The sequence below is a fragment of the Penicillium verhagenii genome (genome assembly GCF_028828195.1).
Source record: "Penicillium verhagenii strain IBT 33310 chromosome Unknown utg000012l_segment0_segment0, whole genome shotgun sequence".
NCBI classification, from domain to species: Eukaryota; Fungi; Ascomycota; class Eurotiomycetes; order Eurotiales; family Aspergillaceae; genus Penicillium; species Penicillium verhagenii.
In genome coordinates this window covers 931,120-948,557 of record NW_026643176.1, presented here as the reverse complement: position 1 = coordinate 948,557, position 17,438 = coordinate 931,120, and the positions used below count along the sequence as shown (strand labels likewise).

Sequence of the window (17,438 nt, the reverse complement as noted above, 5' to 3'; positions counted from 1 at the left end):
GCGTGGCCTACATTACAGAAGGTAATATGGAGTTTCCTGGCTTATTATTCTAAACATTTAATGATACATGTTACATGCTATGCGATGTGCTATCATGTACTATCATGTACATCATGTTACTTCAATGTTCATGTACTTCACTGGCCCACATTTATCCATTCTAGGGCTAGCGTTAATGCCTCAGGCGACGAGATAGCTCCGAAAAAAAAATCCGAAAATTCAATCCCCGCGTCCAGCTCCCTCTTATCATTCTCGTGTATCCGATCTTAATTTACTTCACTGATAATCGGTCGCATCGCGTCAAGCTTCGAAAGTCCACATTTGTGACCTCAATCGCTGATTCTATCGTTGAGTCATCTCAACAGCCGAGTCATCTTTCCGCTTTTCTTTGATCCGTCTTGAACCTCTTAACGGAATTCCTTCAAATACATTATTCGCAGCAATGGCCGACGAACAGAAGCCCGCTACCAATGTGGAGGCCGAGAAGGATGTCCAGCAGGTTTTGAGCGAGCTGAAGGGCGAGAGCGGCGCCGAGAAGACCACCCAGGAAGACACTGAGGAGGCTCGCATCGTCGCCGCGGCCGCCAAGCTGGGCGAGAAGTCTGAACAGTCCGAGCAGAGCACAGAGAAGCCCCAGAAGCAGGAGTCGCGCGGTCGCAACACCCGTAACGCTGCCAAGTTTGACGCCTCCACCCAGGAGGAGACTGACGACCCCGTTCAGATCCGCAAGCAGGTATGGAAACCCGGAAGGAATAGTGACTCATAAAAAGAAACAGATTGCTGATGCGACGACTCGTAGGTCGAGTTTTACCTTTCTGACTCCAACTTGCCCTTGGACAAGTTCCTGCTCTCCAAGGTTGGCGGTAGCGCCAACAACGCTGTTCCCCTCGAGCTGCTGCACTCTTTCCAGCGCATGCGCCGATTCCAACCCTTTTCCGCCGTCGTCGAGGCCCTAAAGACCGCAGAGACCGTTGAGCTTGTTGACAATGACACTGCCGTGAAGCGCAAGATTCCCCTGCCCGAGTCAGTCACCACTGAGGTCGATGATGCGCGCGTCAAGGTGTGGGAGGACAAGACCATGCCCCGCAGCATCTACGCCAAGGGCTTCGGACGGGAGGAGCCTTCTACCCAGTTCGATATTGAGAAGTTCTTCGAGGCTTACGGACCTATCAACGCCATCCGCCTGCGTCGCGGTGATGACCGAGGCTTCAAGGGCAGTGTTTTCGTCGAGTTTGTCTCCGAGGATAAGCAAAAGGAGTTCTTGGCTCTCGAGGCCAAGCCCCAGTGGAATGGCAAGGAGCTTATCATCAAGAGCAAGAAGGAGTACTGCGAGGAGAAGGTTGAGGAGATTAAGAACGGCAATGTTCAGCCCGGCCGAAATGGCCGCGGCAACCGCGGTGGTCGCGGTGGCCGTGGAGGACGTGGCGGTCGTGGAGGTCGTGGACGCGGCGGCCGTGGTGGCCGTGGTGGTCGCGGTGGTGACCGCGATGGTCGCGACTGGCGCGAGCGCCGTGATGATGACCAGAAGAGCGGCTTCAAGGAGCCCCGTCAGGAGAAGGATGCCCGGTAAGTGGATTGCTATCTTGATCTACATCTAGGAGTTTGTCGGCTAATTGTGCTTTTCTAGTGGTGTCCCCGTCATCCAGAGCACCGGCGAGAAGCGTTCCCGTGATGACGAAGCTGGCGACCGTCCCGCTAAGAAGGTTGATGCTAAGGAGTAAGGCTCCTGACCATCATATCAATAACTGTTGTCTCGAATTTCTTTTCTTTATTCTAGTCATTGGGCGGAACTTAAAAGTGTGATAGGAACAGGCCGCCCAATGGGCCATGTTCAAAACATAGGGCGAATTCCTTCTCGGCGTTTTTGTCAAATGGTTAATGACAATAAATGTGTTATACTGCATTCAAACTGTTCAAATCATATATACGGATGTGCACATGTGCACTTGTAGTGAGCTAACTTGGGTCTTTTGCCCGAGGTCGGAGACTCGGAGCCGAAGCCACATACATTAATAGCTATCTGACCTCATCTAGGCTCAACTCCCGTCTGCAATAGACTCGGATCCAGGCCTTTCAAGGTTCATTTAGTCGTAAATGATTGTTTGTCCCGCGGGTAGCTGCTCTGTCATCCTTGGTACCCGAGCCAGGACCTCGAGAGTACATTTTTTGATTAGTTCGCGCGAGCTCAGTGGCGTTCCACACAGTCATGGATTTGTTAGTCATGTCTACCGTCAACTCTAGCTGACGTACCATATATTCGTATGAACATCACGACTAGCCTATTCAACCTCAAGCATCATGATTCTCACGGCTCAATATTTCGATACTCAATGAAAGCCTGGGGAGTAAGTCCAGCATTATGAACGAACGTGGTCAATACAGGCGATCCCCCGACCAAACCGAGGCTTGGATTCTGGGTAGCGGAACTGCATCTTTAGCGTCCGCGCTGTACTTGGTGCAGTTTGCCAATGTTCCTGCGTCCAAGGTACATATCTTGGATTCCCATCTTTCAATGGGCCAAGTTCTGCACAACAACGGCGATCCCATTCATGGCTATGATCAGTTTGCAGGATGCTTGCCTGTTCCGGCTGGAAACCCCTTGAAAGAGCTCCTGGGCCTGGTGCCTTCGGTGAATCGCCTAGGGCACAGTGTTTTGGATGATATCCAATCAGCGCAGACGGGTCGTGCTAATCAGCACAAAGGTCGCACTCGCTTCTTAGTTCAAAAGAATCATGTTCTGAATGATATTCATACGAATTCGTTGAATTTGAACACCAAGCATCGTCTGGAGTTGATCTTGTTCATGCTGAAGAGCGAGAAACGCCTTGGAAGGAATCAGATCCGAGACTTTTTGCCGAACTCGTTCTTCCAAAGTACCTTCTGGACCATCTGGTCCGCTCAGTATGTATTATTTCAGACTTCAATTGAAGTCTTTTCGGACTGATGTTTTCCAGGTTCGGATTTCAACCATGGCACAGCGCAATTGAATTCAAACGTGCCCTTCGTCAGCATCTTAGTGGCTTCCATAGTCTGAGCATCTTAAGCTGTCTAGACATCACCGGATATTACCAACAAGACTCAATATTCCTACCTTTATTTCTACACCTCCAAAGCCTGGGCGTGGATTTCCACTTCGATACAACGATAACAGACATCGTTTCAACAATCCGAGACGGTCAGGAAACCATCTCCCAACTTCGCATGATCCAGAACGGATTCCAAATGCAGCAAAAAATCTGTCCGGACGATGTTGTCATCATAGCCCCCGGTTCTACCGCCTCAGGCATGACAAGAGGAACCAACGACCATCCCCCAGGTCGCCATTCACTTGAGCCCTACGACGAGCTGGATGAGAACTGGGCAATTTGGCTGGAAATCGGAACCCGAAATGAAATGCTGGGCAACCCCTACAACTTCTGTACCCGTGAGTCGGAATCCATATTGGAGTCTTTCACAATCACCACATCAGACCCCGGTCTGATAGAATATGTCGATTTGCACACCCACAATGACACCGATGGCGGGTCCATTGTTTTGCTCAAAGAAAGCCCGTGGAAATTGAGTTGTTGTATACCCACACAACCGGTCTTTATTCACCAGCCATCGAATGTTCGCATTTTCTGGGGCTTTGCTCTATTTCCCAGGCGTCTGGGGGAGTATGTCCAGAAGCCGATGCATAATTGTTCCGGGGCAGAGATCACCAAAGAACTGTTGGGACATCTACGTTTTGTTTCTCAGCCTTCGAGAACCACAACTATTCCACGAGTCATGCCGCGGATGACAGCCATGTTGCTTATTCGGTCACAGAATGACCGCCCGCAAGTTATACCGCCAAACACCTCCAATCTTGCTTTGGTCGGGGACTTCGTGGAGATTCCACATTATAGCTGCGTTGATACTAGTTACGCTGTTCGTACTGCACAGGTGGCTGTATCGCGGCTGATGGGGCTTGATCTTCTTTCGGAACAGAGGGAATCATCAATCTTCGACCTTTTTAGGATTTTGTTGTGGAAGTGATTATGTGTACGATCATATAGTCGCAACACTTTAAGTTGAAGTTTTAAGATATTGACGCCCTGTTTATGGAGTGACTTGCCCAGGTATACGACCTTAATGCGCACATGTGCAATTCATGAATGTTGTTTCATTCGGTCATATGAAGTGATTTCTCCAGAAGCCTCCAAGATTTTACTTGGATATCAAATATAACAAACATTCCAATGACAATCGCTCACATTAGAACTCCAGATCATAGGCCAAAGTATCATCACATAGCTCTTCGCGCATCTTGTGAACTCTAAGTATTTCATCAGTACTAATCTTGATTCTAGCTCGTGGACTGGAAACATACTCCAGATGGGCGGGGTGCACAGCATATTCAGCGATGTGCTCTTTCTTCTCCAGGACAGCCACCAGTCCCATATCAAATCCCTTGGCGCGGGGCACACAGATTGGCAACGGGGTATTCGCTTCAAGAGAGACAAGACCTGGAGCAACGATGTGATGTCAATCTTCTGATTTCAGGTCTGGGTTATGCCCAGTGGACAATTGAGAGACTCTGTTGCTGGTGAAAACATTAAATGGCGAACTAACCAGGAATCTTTCCCACCATTGCTTTGGCAGTCTGAGCCCATGTGTCGATTTGACTTTGAGTCACACCTGTCTTGAGGCGGAAGAGGACTGTCAATTTGGTGGTGTCAGTTAAGTCAACATTGTTTGAACGAAGGTGGCGCTCCATCCCCCGCATCATCGTTGCGGGTGGAGTGGAGTGCGGGGATGCTCCTGAGTTCAGCAGCGGACTGATTCCATACCAACGTGGTAGACTGGCATTTTAGTGATGAATATCTTTAACCTCTGAGGTCAACTGGTCTGTTGAAGGTGTGAAGATCAATGATCGATTTCAGTTGGGAGATGTTACCCTGGAAAGTTATGGGAAAACCGGTTACACAAGAGTCCGGCGTCGGGCTATCTCCGACGCTCGGAGATTCGGAATCTCATTGGATACTGGAGTGCTATTTCTAATATAGTACACATTCCCTTTTGTTCAAATGCTATGTATATTTCTTATGCTCTATATGTTTCAAACATTTGAATGGTAAACATTGAATGCCATCTTGGAATAAGCTTGACAGCCTTCCAAAGTAAAGTTATGTGTTGAAATTTGTATCCAGGCGATTCATAAATCTAGTCAACATGTGCAACATTGCCTTTGAAAGAAAACATTTGAATACTTTGAACGACCAAAAGAGTATCTCGGTACACATAGTATGGATGTACTTGGCACTCTCCAGGCGCACATGGAGAACCTTAGTTCACCTGGAGTTCAATTTCTAATGATCAACCAATGTCGTAAAATTACTAGTAAATGATTCGCTCCTAACTTTATATAAAAGAATACTAGCCTTTATTGTTCGGTTGTGAGTCATGAGGTGTCATATTGGACCTGGTATTACTTTAGATGATGAACATTAATCTATTCAGAGAATCTAATTGGGTGTAATATGTAGTTAATGTCTAGTAGTGTATTTTTATTTTATATAATAAAGGCAAATGTGGAAACCTTCAAATTGGAACCCATCAGGAGCCGCAGCCATCTCAAGCTTAAGGTGGGGAACTTGGACGGTTACATATCGTGTTTTTTTTTGTGGTCGTTCAGAAATCTCCCCAACTTTGCATTCTTCACACCTCTCTTTGTTCTTCTTCCACCTCGGATAGCTTGAGGGAGTATTGCCCACATATTCCCAAAGTTTCAAATCCTTGTTTCATAATTATCTGCCCTTGTCCATCAAGATGTTCAAGAAGAAGCCCACCGTCTGTGGTCGCCCTCCCCGCACTACCCCTCCTTGCTATCTCAACAGAGCATTATGAAGAACAGAAGGGCAGAATACTGACAGCCTATTAGATCAAAAACCTTTCCCCCCTTCGATCTTCCGACCGGAGAAAAATCGCCGATCAGATCATTAAAGACTATCAAATTACCGTGCCTTCCACATCCGCAGAGACATCAACCGCCGCGCCGAGTACAGCCCCGAGCCTTAGTGCCGTACGCAATGCACTCCTCCCAGAGAATGCCTTGACTGCACGCTTTACAACCACCGCCGGTCCAGACCTCCGAGAGGTGCAGGGCATTGTGTACGTCGGTGCACATGGAGACGAGGAGGAGCGTGTGCTCTGGTTCAAGATCGAACACGGACCCGGTTCTGATAAGCGCCTTTACCCGACCGTTTACTCATTATGGGCGAACCCAGACTTGGTGGCCTTGTTATACACACCGGAGATGGTGATGCAAAAGCTCCATGCCGGCGCAGATTTGATGACTCCCGGGCTTGCTAATGAGCCGCCCTTCCCCGAGAGAGCTGTTCAGGGAGCCGTGGTGGCTGTTGCCGGTCTGGATAGACACAGCGTGCCGCTGTTTGTGGGCGTGTGTGAGATTGATGTCTCCACGCTTGGAGAGGTCCAAGGAACAAAGGGAGTTGCCGTCCGAGGTCTACATTGGGAGGGTGATGAACTCTGGGCTTGGAGCTCATCATCTCTACCGGGACGTCCAGCTCCTGAATACCTGAAGGGTTGGGACGAGGAGGCGGAGGAGACAGAGGAGGCTGAAGGCGGAGTTGAGGAGGCCGTCGGTAATCTCAACCTGGAGGACGCTCCAACCGGTGACGTTGTTGAGGATGCGCCTGAAGTTGAAGAACCGGCTATGGAGGAGCCTACAACAAGTGGTATGTATTCGTTAACAACGCAATCCTTTTTTATCATCGTGGTGTGCTGACCTTTATACAGACATCGACAATGCTTTCATCAAGGCCTTCGTTTTCGCTCTCTACAAGCTCAAACTAGATAACCCTATGGCCACTAACCACGGGCTTACTTTTCCCGTGTCACCCTCCCTACTGATCGAGAACCTGATCACACCCTACCTTCCAATCTACTCCGCACAACAAGCCTCTTTCTACAACATCAAAAAGACAAGCTGGAAGAGTGTTAAGAAGTTCATCAAGCATCTCGATAAGTTGAAGATGGTCAAGTCTAAAGATCGAGGTAACTCAGAGACATTCATCTTGGATATTGACTTTGATGACTGGCGTGTTCAAAGATTCGTCCCATACAAGCTTCCGTCAAAGGACGCACTAGACTCGCCTCCTTCCGATGGCAGGAAGCCTGTCATATCTGGGGGCGCAGATCCCTCGATGGGACAGACACTGAATGTTCAGACTCTGTACCGGCCAACCCAAAAATTGGTGCCAGACATTTTCCCCGCTCTTTCTACCACCAGCCCGAAGAACTACTACAAATATTCCGAGGTATCTACCCACTTAGACCAATACGTCCAGTCACAAAACCCTCCTCTGGTCTCTATCGACAACCGACGCATCATTAACCTCAACCCCTACCTTGCCAACACCATCTATTCATCTTCTTCCTCTGAGGACCTGTCAACTCTTAAGCGAAAAATGGTCACCCGCGACGGGCTACTCAAGCGTGTGATTGAAGATCACACATTCTTACAGCCTTACTATGCGATCCTCAAGCCTGGACAAACTCTTGCCGACGTGAAGCCCAAGGCAGGTGCCACACCGAAGGCAGTGGTCACTCTGGAGAAGAGGACTGGTTCGAAGACCATCACGAGAGTTTCCAACCTAGAAGTCTTCGGAATTATCCCCGCCCTTTTGGCAGAGGAGCTTCAAAAGAAATGTGCCAGTAGCACTAGCGTGACACAAGCTGTCGGTTATCCCAAGGGAGTCATGGAGGTCCTAGTGCAGGGTGATCAGCGCAAGGTTCTCGATACAGCTCTCACGCGTCGTGGGCTCAAGAGTCAATGGATTGATGTGGTGGACAAGACTAAGAAAAAGAAATAGATCTTTGAAACCAGATAATCTCAAAAATGCATATCAGCATCATATGAACCTTGTTCTATGATGATGAATACCAGCATGAGATTCAATGAATTATTCCCAATAGCGAGACCATGAATCCTATCAATAACGCGTAGTAGGGATAAGAAAGGCGGCGAAGCCCAGGCCCATAGTCATGCAAACAGACCAAACATGGAGATCATACTAGTATGTAGCGTGGCAAGTGGGTCCCGAATTGGGTCTACAGAAGGCCGGCCACTTTCAGCCCCTGGAGATGTCTGTGCACGCAAGAAATTAGTAGTTAACTAGATTTCTTGTATAACCTTCCAAGGTTACCGGTAATGCAAATGTCTTTAAGCCTTAGATATGCCAAAAAACAATATTGAGCAGTCTAGTAGTTCCATTCGTAGAAAAAGTATAAAAAGATGGCTAGGACACAACCATCTCATCTCCCATAAAAGAGGAGGAAGAAGAATAAACAAAAAGCAACAATATATACCTCTATACAAAGTATTGTCGTTGCATGAAGGGCACTCCAAAGAGTAAAACCTTATGACTGGATACCCGATCCAAGCCCAGAAGAATCAAATCCATAAACAGATCGCTTTCTGCTCATTTCCAAAAACCCCAATCATTGTCAAACACCAGTCTAGGACATAGTAATGTCACGAGCGTGCACCTTGTCGTTGCTGACGAGCCACTTGAAGGTCTGGCGCAGGAGCTGGAGGACCTCAGCAGCAGTCAAGGAGCTGAGGTAGGTGGTCCAGTCGCTGGAGTCATAGTCTGATGATTCAGCCGAGCTGGTTGTGGAGGCCACGCTCGTGGTGGTGACGGAGCCGGAGCCGGAACCGGAGGACTCAGAGCCAGATCCAGAGCTGGAAGAGCCAGAAGAGCTAGAGCTAGAGCCAGAGGCTGTGCTGGGAGAGGAGGTCTCGGTCGGCGCGCTTCCATCGGTGATGGTAGTAGTGACGGCGACAACGACTGGGACAGCGCTGGTGGTCTGTACAACAGACGAGTCAGTATGAGTAACCAGTTCGGTGACCCAGGAGGTGCTGGTCTCGGTGAGGGTGATCACGACGGGGGTGGCAGTGGTAATGGCAGTGGTAGATGGCAGCTGAGCGCCAGTGGAGGCGGCGACCTGAGTGGGAGCAGAGGTCACGCGGGAACCGGGCTGGCGGGTGAAAGAGGGACGCCATGCGCGGGTGGAGTTGGAGAAGGGTGGGAGGGAGGAGGGGCTCCAGGTTGGGGAGGCACTGACGATGGATGCGCTAGGGGTAGTTGTGTGCACAACTGAGTCCACGGATGATGCAGAGCTGGTGGTGGTCTCGGCGCTTGCGGTGGTGGCTGCGGCAGCAGTGGTGGTGACTGCGGCAGCAGAGGAGGTAGTGGCGGCGGCGGCAGCGGTGGTGGTAGCTGATGTAGTAGCTGCGGCGGCACCGGCAGTGTACAGGGTTGGGCCGGGGATATCGTAGGTGCTTAGGGAGGTGTAAATGTTGATCAGAATACCGGGGTCGGTGTTCTTGTACAGCGCCGTACCCAGGACACCGGAAGGAGTGGCACTACCACCGCCGGTGACCTTCAGGTTGATACATTGAGGGTAGTTCTGAGCACCATCGGTCTCCTCGGCTGAGTGCAGGGCGATAATCTCGTGGCGGAGAACGTAGTTTCCGTCAGCGATGTCGCTGGGGACAGTGACAGTGCGGCTGTTGTTGTTGGCGATGAGGTTGTCAGTCGCCCAGGTGCCCGGCTCGGTGGTGTCGCTGACAAGACCACCCTGGTCGATCTTGAAGAACTCCAAAGTAGTCTTGTCCACGTCGGCACAGTCACCGTTGCAGTTGGCCATATAGGTAATCACAGGGCCGTGATGGCTTGTGGGCCAGGTGGTCCATTGAAGTTCGACGGAGCCACCGGCTGTAACAGGGGCTTCCAAAGCACCCGGCTGGGCGTCCTTGTGACAGATGATGTTGGAGTTGGCGTATTCAGAGCCATCGATGTAACCCAAATCAGTCTCCTGCTCCGACCAGGCAATGATCTCAGGGGGATCACTCTCGTAGGGGTACTCGGTGACGATGTAGCCACCGTAGTAGACATCATCAACCACGACTCCACTCACGTAGCCGTGGCCGGCCACCAAGGCAGCAGATCCGAGGATCAATCCAGTAATCTTAGACAAAGACATGTTTCAGTTGATTTTTGAAAATGAACGCACAGCGTTTGGATCCACGAAAGAACGTAGTCGGAGGGAAAAAAGAATGACAAAAATGGGGACGTCAAGTCAACCCGATGAAGAGAACGAAAGGTACTAGACCTGAAGAAAAGAAAGAATGGAACAGAAAAGACTGGTGATCGAAGAAAAATCAGTTCGTAAAGGCCGCCCGTTGATCACCTTTATATCCAGCTTCATCGCTCGCTAGGCCGGGCATGGCTGCTTTCGGGTCATGATACCCGAACCAATGAGTCCACTTCGATGGCAGATATGACATGTTTGAACGTCCTTAATTCAATTGATTCTCCATTTTCATGGTTTTCAGGCGTATCCACAGGCTTGATGTTTGGCCATAGGTGGAGAATCTCCATCGACCAAACAGGTAGTTCGCCGAGGTGTGAGATAGATGAACAGCAATGTCTTCAAAGCGCCGAGGGTCTTGTTAAAAAGCCACATTAATTAAGGTGTATAACCTTTAAATTGCTCTGGAGACGTTTAGGGCATGCTCAAACCACTAATCAGTGGCGGTCGATCTTCGGCGGCTCTCTGCGACGTTATGGGTTTCACCCTTTCGCCCAACCCTGTCAATTGGCTGGTCCCTGCAGGGTACCTGAGATATCGACACCTGCACTCTCTGCCCTGCCAAGCTGATATCAAAGCTTTCGGTAAGAGCAATTTCGTGCTAGGATCACAAAGCTTGGTCCTTGTCAGGGGTATAGCCACATGGAAGGTTATGGAGGCTTGGGATGGTCTCAACCAGATGTCAACTATGGAACTTTCAATCAATTACTCCGTAGTATGTATGCTTGGAAACAAAATCAATTGACACTAGTGGGCTGTCAAACGTCAAACTAATTTAGACAGAGTCATGGTCAGCATTGCAGTGTCTATTGTTAAGCTTTTGAAAGTCACCACGCGTCAGTCACGAAAACTGGTGGTTGAGCCTTTAACTGCTGGTATGATGGTCATAATTCAGGACTTTTGAAATTGAGCATTGCTCATAAAAATGATGAACCAGGCCAGCATGTCCGATTTGACGGTTTTTTTGGGGGGTGGGGGTTTCTGGTCTTGACCGGCCGGAATCAAGGGGCAACTGCAGCGGAGAATTAGTCTGAAACCGCCGGTGGGCTCGGCACGCAGCGTATGGAGAAGTCCGAGAGCGCTCCATTAATTCGAGGCTCTAGAAGTACTATCGGTATGGAGCCATTGTTAAAGTGAGTCTCTGGCCTGGTCAAGAAGAGAGAGGCCTGTGGCGTGGGGCCTATGACAATGTCTGACCTGCTGGCCCCCTTAGTAATTTCGTCACTTTCAATGGTCATTGGTGACTATCTAGGTAGGCGTTTCGATAAAGATGACTGGCGCTATCAGATAGGGCGTCATCCATAAAGCGTTGTTCACCTTTGTACATAAGAGAACTAGGCCCTCCGAAGGTTTTGTTCCTAGGGAAAGTGCAATGCGTACATTAGGAAGCCCCCCTCATGCAGCCAAGGCGAGCTGTCAAGACGCCTTGACCTCGAGGATCCGTGAACCTTGGGATCTGGCCGCGTATGAAAAGTCAATAGTGGCTTTTGAGCCGATAAGCCTGCACGTCGCAAAATATGCAATCGTTATTTGTTCTCTGGATTGAATCAACCCCACGTTTATTATTGTGTTTGCTATTCAATGTTTGGGGAGGCGGGGGGGGGGGGGGAGGCGGGGGAAGGGAGAACATGTCTAAGTACGTGAATTCCCACGTTACAATTGGTACTCAGTATGAATTGGATATCTGCGGCAACGAATGGGGTTGATAGCAAAGAGCCGATCATGCCCAAGAGAGCAGGCGATATGCATTAATGATGATGTCTTATAATCAATATTGCTCAGAGAGGCCTGCATGACAAGATAGTGGCACACATGTGCACTTGATGTGACACAAAAGAAGCACGATAATGATTAAAATTCAGTAACGCAAGCCTGCATCCAATCACTCCCCGGTCTATCTGTACTCGGTGCCGCTAGGGGGTTAGGATCATTCCCAGTACAGTCGGCGCGCATTTCTCCCAAGCCGACACACGAAGTCATATCGGGAGTCACACGGGTTGCGATGATCTCCTGTAGATCCAAAATGACGAACGCGTCCGAGGAATCCGAGTAGAATAGAAGGGAAGAGGAACGAAGCATGCATTGCAGATTGCAGTACAGTTATTCACTTATTACTGAACCTGTCACCTGTATTGGTCACCGCCAATCACTGCCTCAGGTATCAACATCCACACCGTATTGTTCTATTGTACTAGTACTTGACTATTGCATTAACCATTGGCAAGATTTTGATCTCTGTAAGCTGAGGTGTATATATGATCGACCTCGGAAATCTTTACATCTCACCCTTATCTTATTTCATTGAATTTCTTAATCCCACAATAATTAACAAAGTAATTGTTATAATTCGCCCCCCTCGCACGTTCCCGTTTCTGCCGGCCTGGATCCGCGCTCACACTTTTCCCGCTCTCCTTTCTCGACTCCACACAGGCAGTCGCTTTCTTTACCCCAGCAACTTTACATATCCCAACCGTTTCCCGCCTTTCTAGCCTCACATCTTGTTCCAGGAGCCATGGTCATAGACGACCGGTCCTGGTACACTGCGTGAAAAAGGAAAAGCCCCCTATCATTTGGTCCCAGATCTTATTTCCTCCGTGAACCCCGTCTTTCCCCGATCGCTATCCCACCACCCACGCGACAATCGCAACATCCAAAGTGAAGAGGACTGGAGGGTGGTTGGTCGCTTTAAACACCTGTCGATTCAGATACAAGAGAAGGGCAAACGAATTATGGGACCATCAGACGTACCTTCCTCGCCGACATTCCCTGCCCTGGACCCCATCATAATGGACGACGAGATGGAGTCTACCTTCCGCAACGCCAATATGGATTTTCTCGACCCGACAAACCTCGAGATGCCCTCAGGGTCTGCTGGAGGTGATTTTGATGATCTCTTCGCCCATGTCACCCACAGCCGTTCAAATGCCGCACCGGAGTCGTCAAAGGCTTATCAAGACCAACACCCCCTGAGACAACCACCAGTGATGGCAGCAGAGTCGCCAGCAGAGTCGCCAGACAATTCGAGCCGTAGCTCTTCATCCGAGTCCCCACGAACCCATATCCGCCATGCCTCAATCGCCTCAACAAACTCCGCCGCTCATAGCGAAAATCCGTTGACCTCCGCCGGTTTCCCAACAGAGGACTGGATGCGTCCTGAACTGTCGTCTGTGAAGGAAGAGTCGCCGTTCAACATTGAACCGTCTTACCCCATGGACGGCTTCTCTATGGACCCCGATTTGGAGTCAAGCAACAAGGCTATGGATGCGGCCTTTGATTTCGAGAGCGCTGCCAGCAGTCCAAGCCCGCTGAAGATTGAGAACCCGCCACAAGCCAACCCCCCGAGCGGATCTAAGTCACAGTTCTGGAGTCCTTCCACAGCCCCCGCCCTACCCCCATCAAACGAGGCCCCAGCCGCTAGGTCTTCGGTGAGTCATGTTACAATATTGGAAGTTTCAGGCAGGAATTGATTCTAACCCGCTGCAGCAGGCCCCGGCTCCGGGATCGCCGTACTACTCCTTTGGGCTTAAAGAGCAGTCCCCATTTTCAGGCACATTCCGCAATGATTCGGAGAGGCTGGCTGCTCCGCAATGGGGCAACCAATCCCCATCCTCACTACTGGAAGAAAGCTTTGGTGGTATTAACATGAATGGGCACTCTCCACTCAACCAGGCAATGTCGCCCAGTATGAACTTTGGCTCGCCCGCTTCATACCCATTCCCGGTAAACTTTGGCTCATCGCCGGCTCTCCCGGTGGATAACACTAACTCGGTACAACCCATTCTCACGGTGCATCCAACGTCCCTCAAATCTCGCGTTGAAACCCAGATTCCGATCCGATTAACGCTCTCCCCGCTGCCGGCCAGCGTGAAGAAACTGCGCCTTCCGTCTCACACCATCTCTAAACTCAAATTTCTCGCTTCTGCTGCTACCGAACCTTCCCCCGATACTTTGCAACTATATACCAGTCTGGTCTGTACCAGTGCAATGCAGGATCATGAAAAATTAAAACGAGCTTTTGCGCGCACAAGGGGTGAAAGATATCAAAGCGGGAACGGCTCGAAAGAAGACCAGCCATTGGAAGGTGGAGATGTGGTAATTTGCGGAGGATGTATACAGCGAGAACGAAAACGTGCCTCCCGGAAGAAGCAACGGAAACCGGAAGAGGATGAACTTTTCCAAAAAGATGAGGAAAAGAGGGTCATTGTCTTCAACACAAGCGAGATTAAGGAATGGACTGAACCGACCAAAAATACCTCAACTGGCTATGACATGCAACCGACTCCTCAAGGATCGATGCAGGTAGAGCTTCCGATGCGAATCGCTTGTTACTGTCGACACCAAAACGAGAAGCTTGGGTTCCAGGTTATTTTCACTATTAAGGATCATTTGAACAATGTCATTGCTCAGGCAATCACCAATTCAATCATGATCACCGACGACCATAAGACACAGGCTCCTTCGGCTCCAGTACCAACAGGTCCCTCGCCGTCATTGCCAGATGGAACTCAGCTGCCTGGAGTTGGTGTGTTCTCGTCAGGGTCGAACCCCGATAATGTCAAAGGTGCGAATGGTGCGTTTGCCTCGCCTCAGTCGCCTACCGATCTCCAGGGTCTTCAACAACGGTTCAACTCGCAGTACCAGCTTACACCCAGTTCGTTTGCCGCTGTTCAAGGCCCTTCAAATGGCGCTCCTGCCACTTCACACAATTCCCGAAGCTTGTCTCGGCAGGCATCGCCAACCGATTTTCCTGGCCCACAGACCAAACGTCGGAAGCACAGCAGTTCTGGAAGACTGCCGTCGGAGTTGACTATGACGAGGATGGAAACACCGCAATCATCATCATCTGCAATGAGTGCTGCACAGCTTGCAGCGGCTCGTGGATATGCTTCCCCGACAGAACGGCCGTTTGTGACACCTTCATCCATGAACGGACCATACGGAAACGGACCACCGACCCCCAATCAAAGCAATGACAATAACCCCTTCTTTAATCCCACACCTGCTCAGCGCCAAAGCCTAGATAGCTTGGCTCACCAGCCTCTAGGATCAGCACCCAACTCTGCTCAGCCTAGTCGTCCAGGGACACCTGGTGGCTCTGGGCGCAACGGCTTCCAGGATTCAAACCTTGCGCTTGCACTTGGTGCCAATCCCGCGAGCCAAATATGGCCTCCCCTTGCCGCGACACCCAGTCGTTTGCCCTCCGTAATCCATAAGCTGGTACCAGCAGAAGGGTCAATTATTGGAGGCACGGAAGTCACATTGTTGGGTAGCGGTTTCTACCCTGGTATGGAGGTTGTCTTTGGTGATACCCTTGCCACTACCACAACATTCTGGGGAGACAAATGTCTAAACTGTTTGACCCCGCCCGCACTCCAGCCAGGCCTGGTGTCGGTTATGTTCAAACACGAACACCCGACTTTTGGTCAAGTGCAGCAATCTCAGCCTCTCATGCCCAAGCAACAACTCTTCTTCCGATACGTGGATGATCGTGAACTTCAGATGTATCGTCTGGCTCTCAACATTCTTGGTCAGAAATTGGGCAGCCAGGCAGACGCATTCCAAACGGCCCAGCAAATCATGGGGAGCGATCCGAACGCCTTCTTGAATATGCAGAAAGACATGCAGGGTGGTTCCTCTGGAGGTCATCAGCGCCAAGTACCAGGAATGGAGGCCCAGGGTAAACTCAGCGATCTTGATTCTAAGATGCTGACATACCTTGAGTTCATCGATCTTGACGACAGCCCGAGGCCACCTCGCTTTAACTCTCGCAGCACAACTGGGCAGTCTCTCCTGCATTTTGCCGCCTCGTTGGGCCTGACTAGGTTTGTTGCGGGGCTGTTGGCTCGTGGCGCGAACCCCGATGTACAAGACAACACTGGCAATACGCCAATGCATCTGGCCGCTCTTCACAGTCATGCCCACATTGTTCATCGACTCCGTCTGGCTGGTGCCAACGCCAATGCCCGGAGTGTGCGTGGTTTCACTCCTGCCGACCTGGCTACGTCCCTACCCACGCACCAGGCCGCTTTGCTGCCTTCTCGTAATTACCGCTCTCGCAGCGTCGGATCTCTCACTTCGCGCCGCAGGCATAGCAGCTCTGCTTCGCTCAGCTCCCTCTGGGAGGCATCGTCTGCCTCTGAGTCCCTTGGCCATGCAGTTGATGATTCGGAAGAGCTGGACGACAGTGAATACTATGATAGCGACGACTCCGACGACATGCCTCTGCAATTCAGCTCCTCTCGACGATCGAGCATGCACCAAGACATCATACCTCCAGTTGCTGATGTCGGTGAGCAAGCTGTGGCTCACACAGATGCCCCAGGCTTTACTCCGCCTGCAGCAGTCGTCGCTTGGCGTAATCAGCTGGCTGCCCAGATCAATCACTTCCAACAGAGTATGGCTAACGCTTTCCCCAATATTCCTGCTCTGCCTCCAATGCCTGCTTTACCTCCAATGCCCGCTTTACCAGACTATCAGACCAATCAGATGATGCGTCGCATCACCAATCTTGTGCCCCATCGTCCAGTGGCCGACGGGTGGTGGGATTACCTGAAGGGCAACACCGCCCCAACCCATACACAGCCACCCTCGTACGATGAGCTGTACCCGCACCAACAGGCTCGTGAGGATGATGCCGATATTAAGAAGTCATCTCTTTTACATGCGGCGACAGAAGCTGCATTAGATCAACATTTCGAAGCTCAGAACACTGCTGCTGCTGCCTCAAGTTCTGCAGCTGCGGCTGCAGCCGCTGCCGCTGCTGCTGCTATCCAAGAGCGCCCAAGATCAGCGAAGGATGAACTCAAGGATATCACCATTGGGAAGAATCTCATCTCGCGGGAGCAGCAGAAGCACCTTCGGGAGCACCAAGCCCGTCGCATGAAGGGTCTGGGTAGCGACCGAAACCTCTATTTCATTTGGGTAAGTTCCTTCAGCATCTGTACTTGACCACAAAGAACGTTGAACTAACTCTCTTCAGATTCCCCTTCTTCTCCTTGTTATTTGTGCGTGGGTACGGAATTATGTGCCTGGAATTTGGCAAGGCGTCATGGACAGCTTTGATTTTGTGAAGACTCGCTACGCACAGCAGGCTGTGGAAATAGGTATTTAGGATTTCCTTTGTCTTTTTTTCCCTGTTTTCCCCCTTTTATTTCATTTTTTGCGAATTCGGTGTTTCTATCTGAGCGAGTTTAACACCCCCATCTACCCCCCTACTGGCACTCTTTCTATTGTTTTGTTACATTTTGCGTATAATGACAGGGTACGACTACATATACATTCAAGCTTGCAGAAGCACG

General features: G+C 50.3%; 7 protein-coding genes across 7 annotated transcripts; 5 read left to right on the top strand and 2 right to left on the bottom strand.

The window, feature by feature from the left end:
* Nucleotides 1-442: 442 nt before the first annotated feature.
* On the top strand, nt 443-1,721 carry N7466_011018 (tRNA maturation protein LHP1; the record flags this gene model as incomplete). Its single annotated transcript, XM_057170407.1, has 3 exons — nt 443-733; nt 800-1,566; nt 1,628-1,721. The coding sequence occupies 3 exons, from the start codon at nt 443-445 to the stop codon at nt 1,719-1,721; spliced, it is 1,152 nt and encodes a 383-aa protein (XP_057016139.1).
* Nucleotides 1,722-2,359: 638 nt separating this feature from the next.
* Nucleotides 2,360-4,017, top strand: N7466_011017 (oleate hydratase; the record flags this gene model as incomplete). Its single annotated transcript, XM_057170406.1, has 2 exons — nt 2,360-2,901; nt 2,955-4,017. 2 exons carry the CDS (start codon nt 2,360-2,362, stop codon nt 4,015-4,017), a joined length of 1,605 nt encoding a protein of 534 aa, XP_057016138.1.
* Nucleotides 4,018-4,236: 219 nt separating this feature from the next.
* On the bottom strand, nt 4,237-4,750 carry N7466_011016 (Dabb family protein; the record flags this gene model as incomplete). The annotated part of the gene is made up of 3 exons (XM_057170405.1): nt 4,237-4,297; nt 4,352-4,487; nt 4,594-4,750. 3 exons carry the CDS (start codon nt 4,748-4,750, stop codon nt 4,237-4,239), a joined length of 354 nt encoding a protein of 117 aa, XP_057016137.1.
* A 1,040-nt stretch (nt 4,751-5,790) lies between these two features.
* N7466_011015 (putative RNA binding protein Ligatin/Tma64) lies at nt 5,791-7,856 on the top strand (the record flags this gene model as incomplete). Its single annotated transcript, XM_057170404.1, has 3 exons — nt 5,791-5,811; nt 5,903-6,719; nt 6,781-7,856. 3 exons carry the CDS (start codon nt 5,791-5,793, stop codon nt 7,854-7,856), a joined length of 1,914 nt encoding a protein of 637 aa, XP_057016136.1.
* Nucleotides 7,857-8,502: 646 nt separating this feature from the next.
* On the bottom strand, nt 8,503-10,032 carry N7466_011014 (AA9 family lytic polysaccharide monooxygenase; the record flags this gene model as incomplete). The annotated part of the gene is made up of 1 exon (XM_057170403.1): nt 8,503-10,032. The coding sequence occupies one exon, from the start codon at nt 10,030-10,032 to the stop codon at nt 8,503-8,505; it is 1,530 nt and encodes a 509-aa protein (XP_057016135.1).
* A 529-nt stretch (nt 10,033-10,561) lies between these two features.
* On the top strand, nt 10,562-11,044 carry N7466_011013 (uncharacterized protein; the record flags this gene model as incomplete). Its single annotated transcript, XM_057170402.1, has 2 exons — nt 10,562-10,855; nt 10,892-11,044. 2 exons carry the CDS (start codon nt 10,562-10,564, stop codon nt 11,042-11,044), a joined length of 447 nt encoding a protein of 148 aa, XP_057016134.1.
* A 1,882-nt stretch (nt 11,045-12,926) lies between these two features.
* On the top strand, nt 12,927-17,251 carry N7466_011012 (putative membrane-tethered transcription factor (SPT23); the record flags this gene model as incomplete). Its single annotated transcript, XM_057170401.1, has 3 exons — nt 12,927-13,565; nt 13,624-17,061; nt 17,120-17,251. The coding sequence occupies 3 exons, from the start codon at nt 12,927-12,929 to the stop codon at nt 17,249-17,251; spliced, it is 4,209 nt and encodes a 1,402-aa protein (XP_057016133.1).
* Between the last annotated feature and the right edge of the window lie 187 nt (nt 17,252-17,438).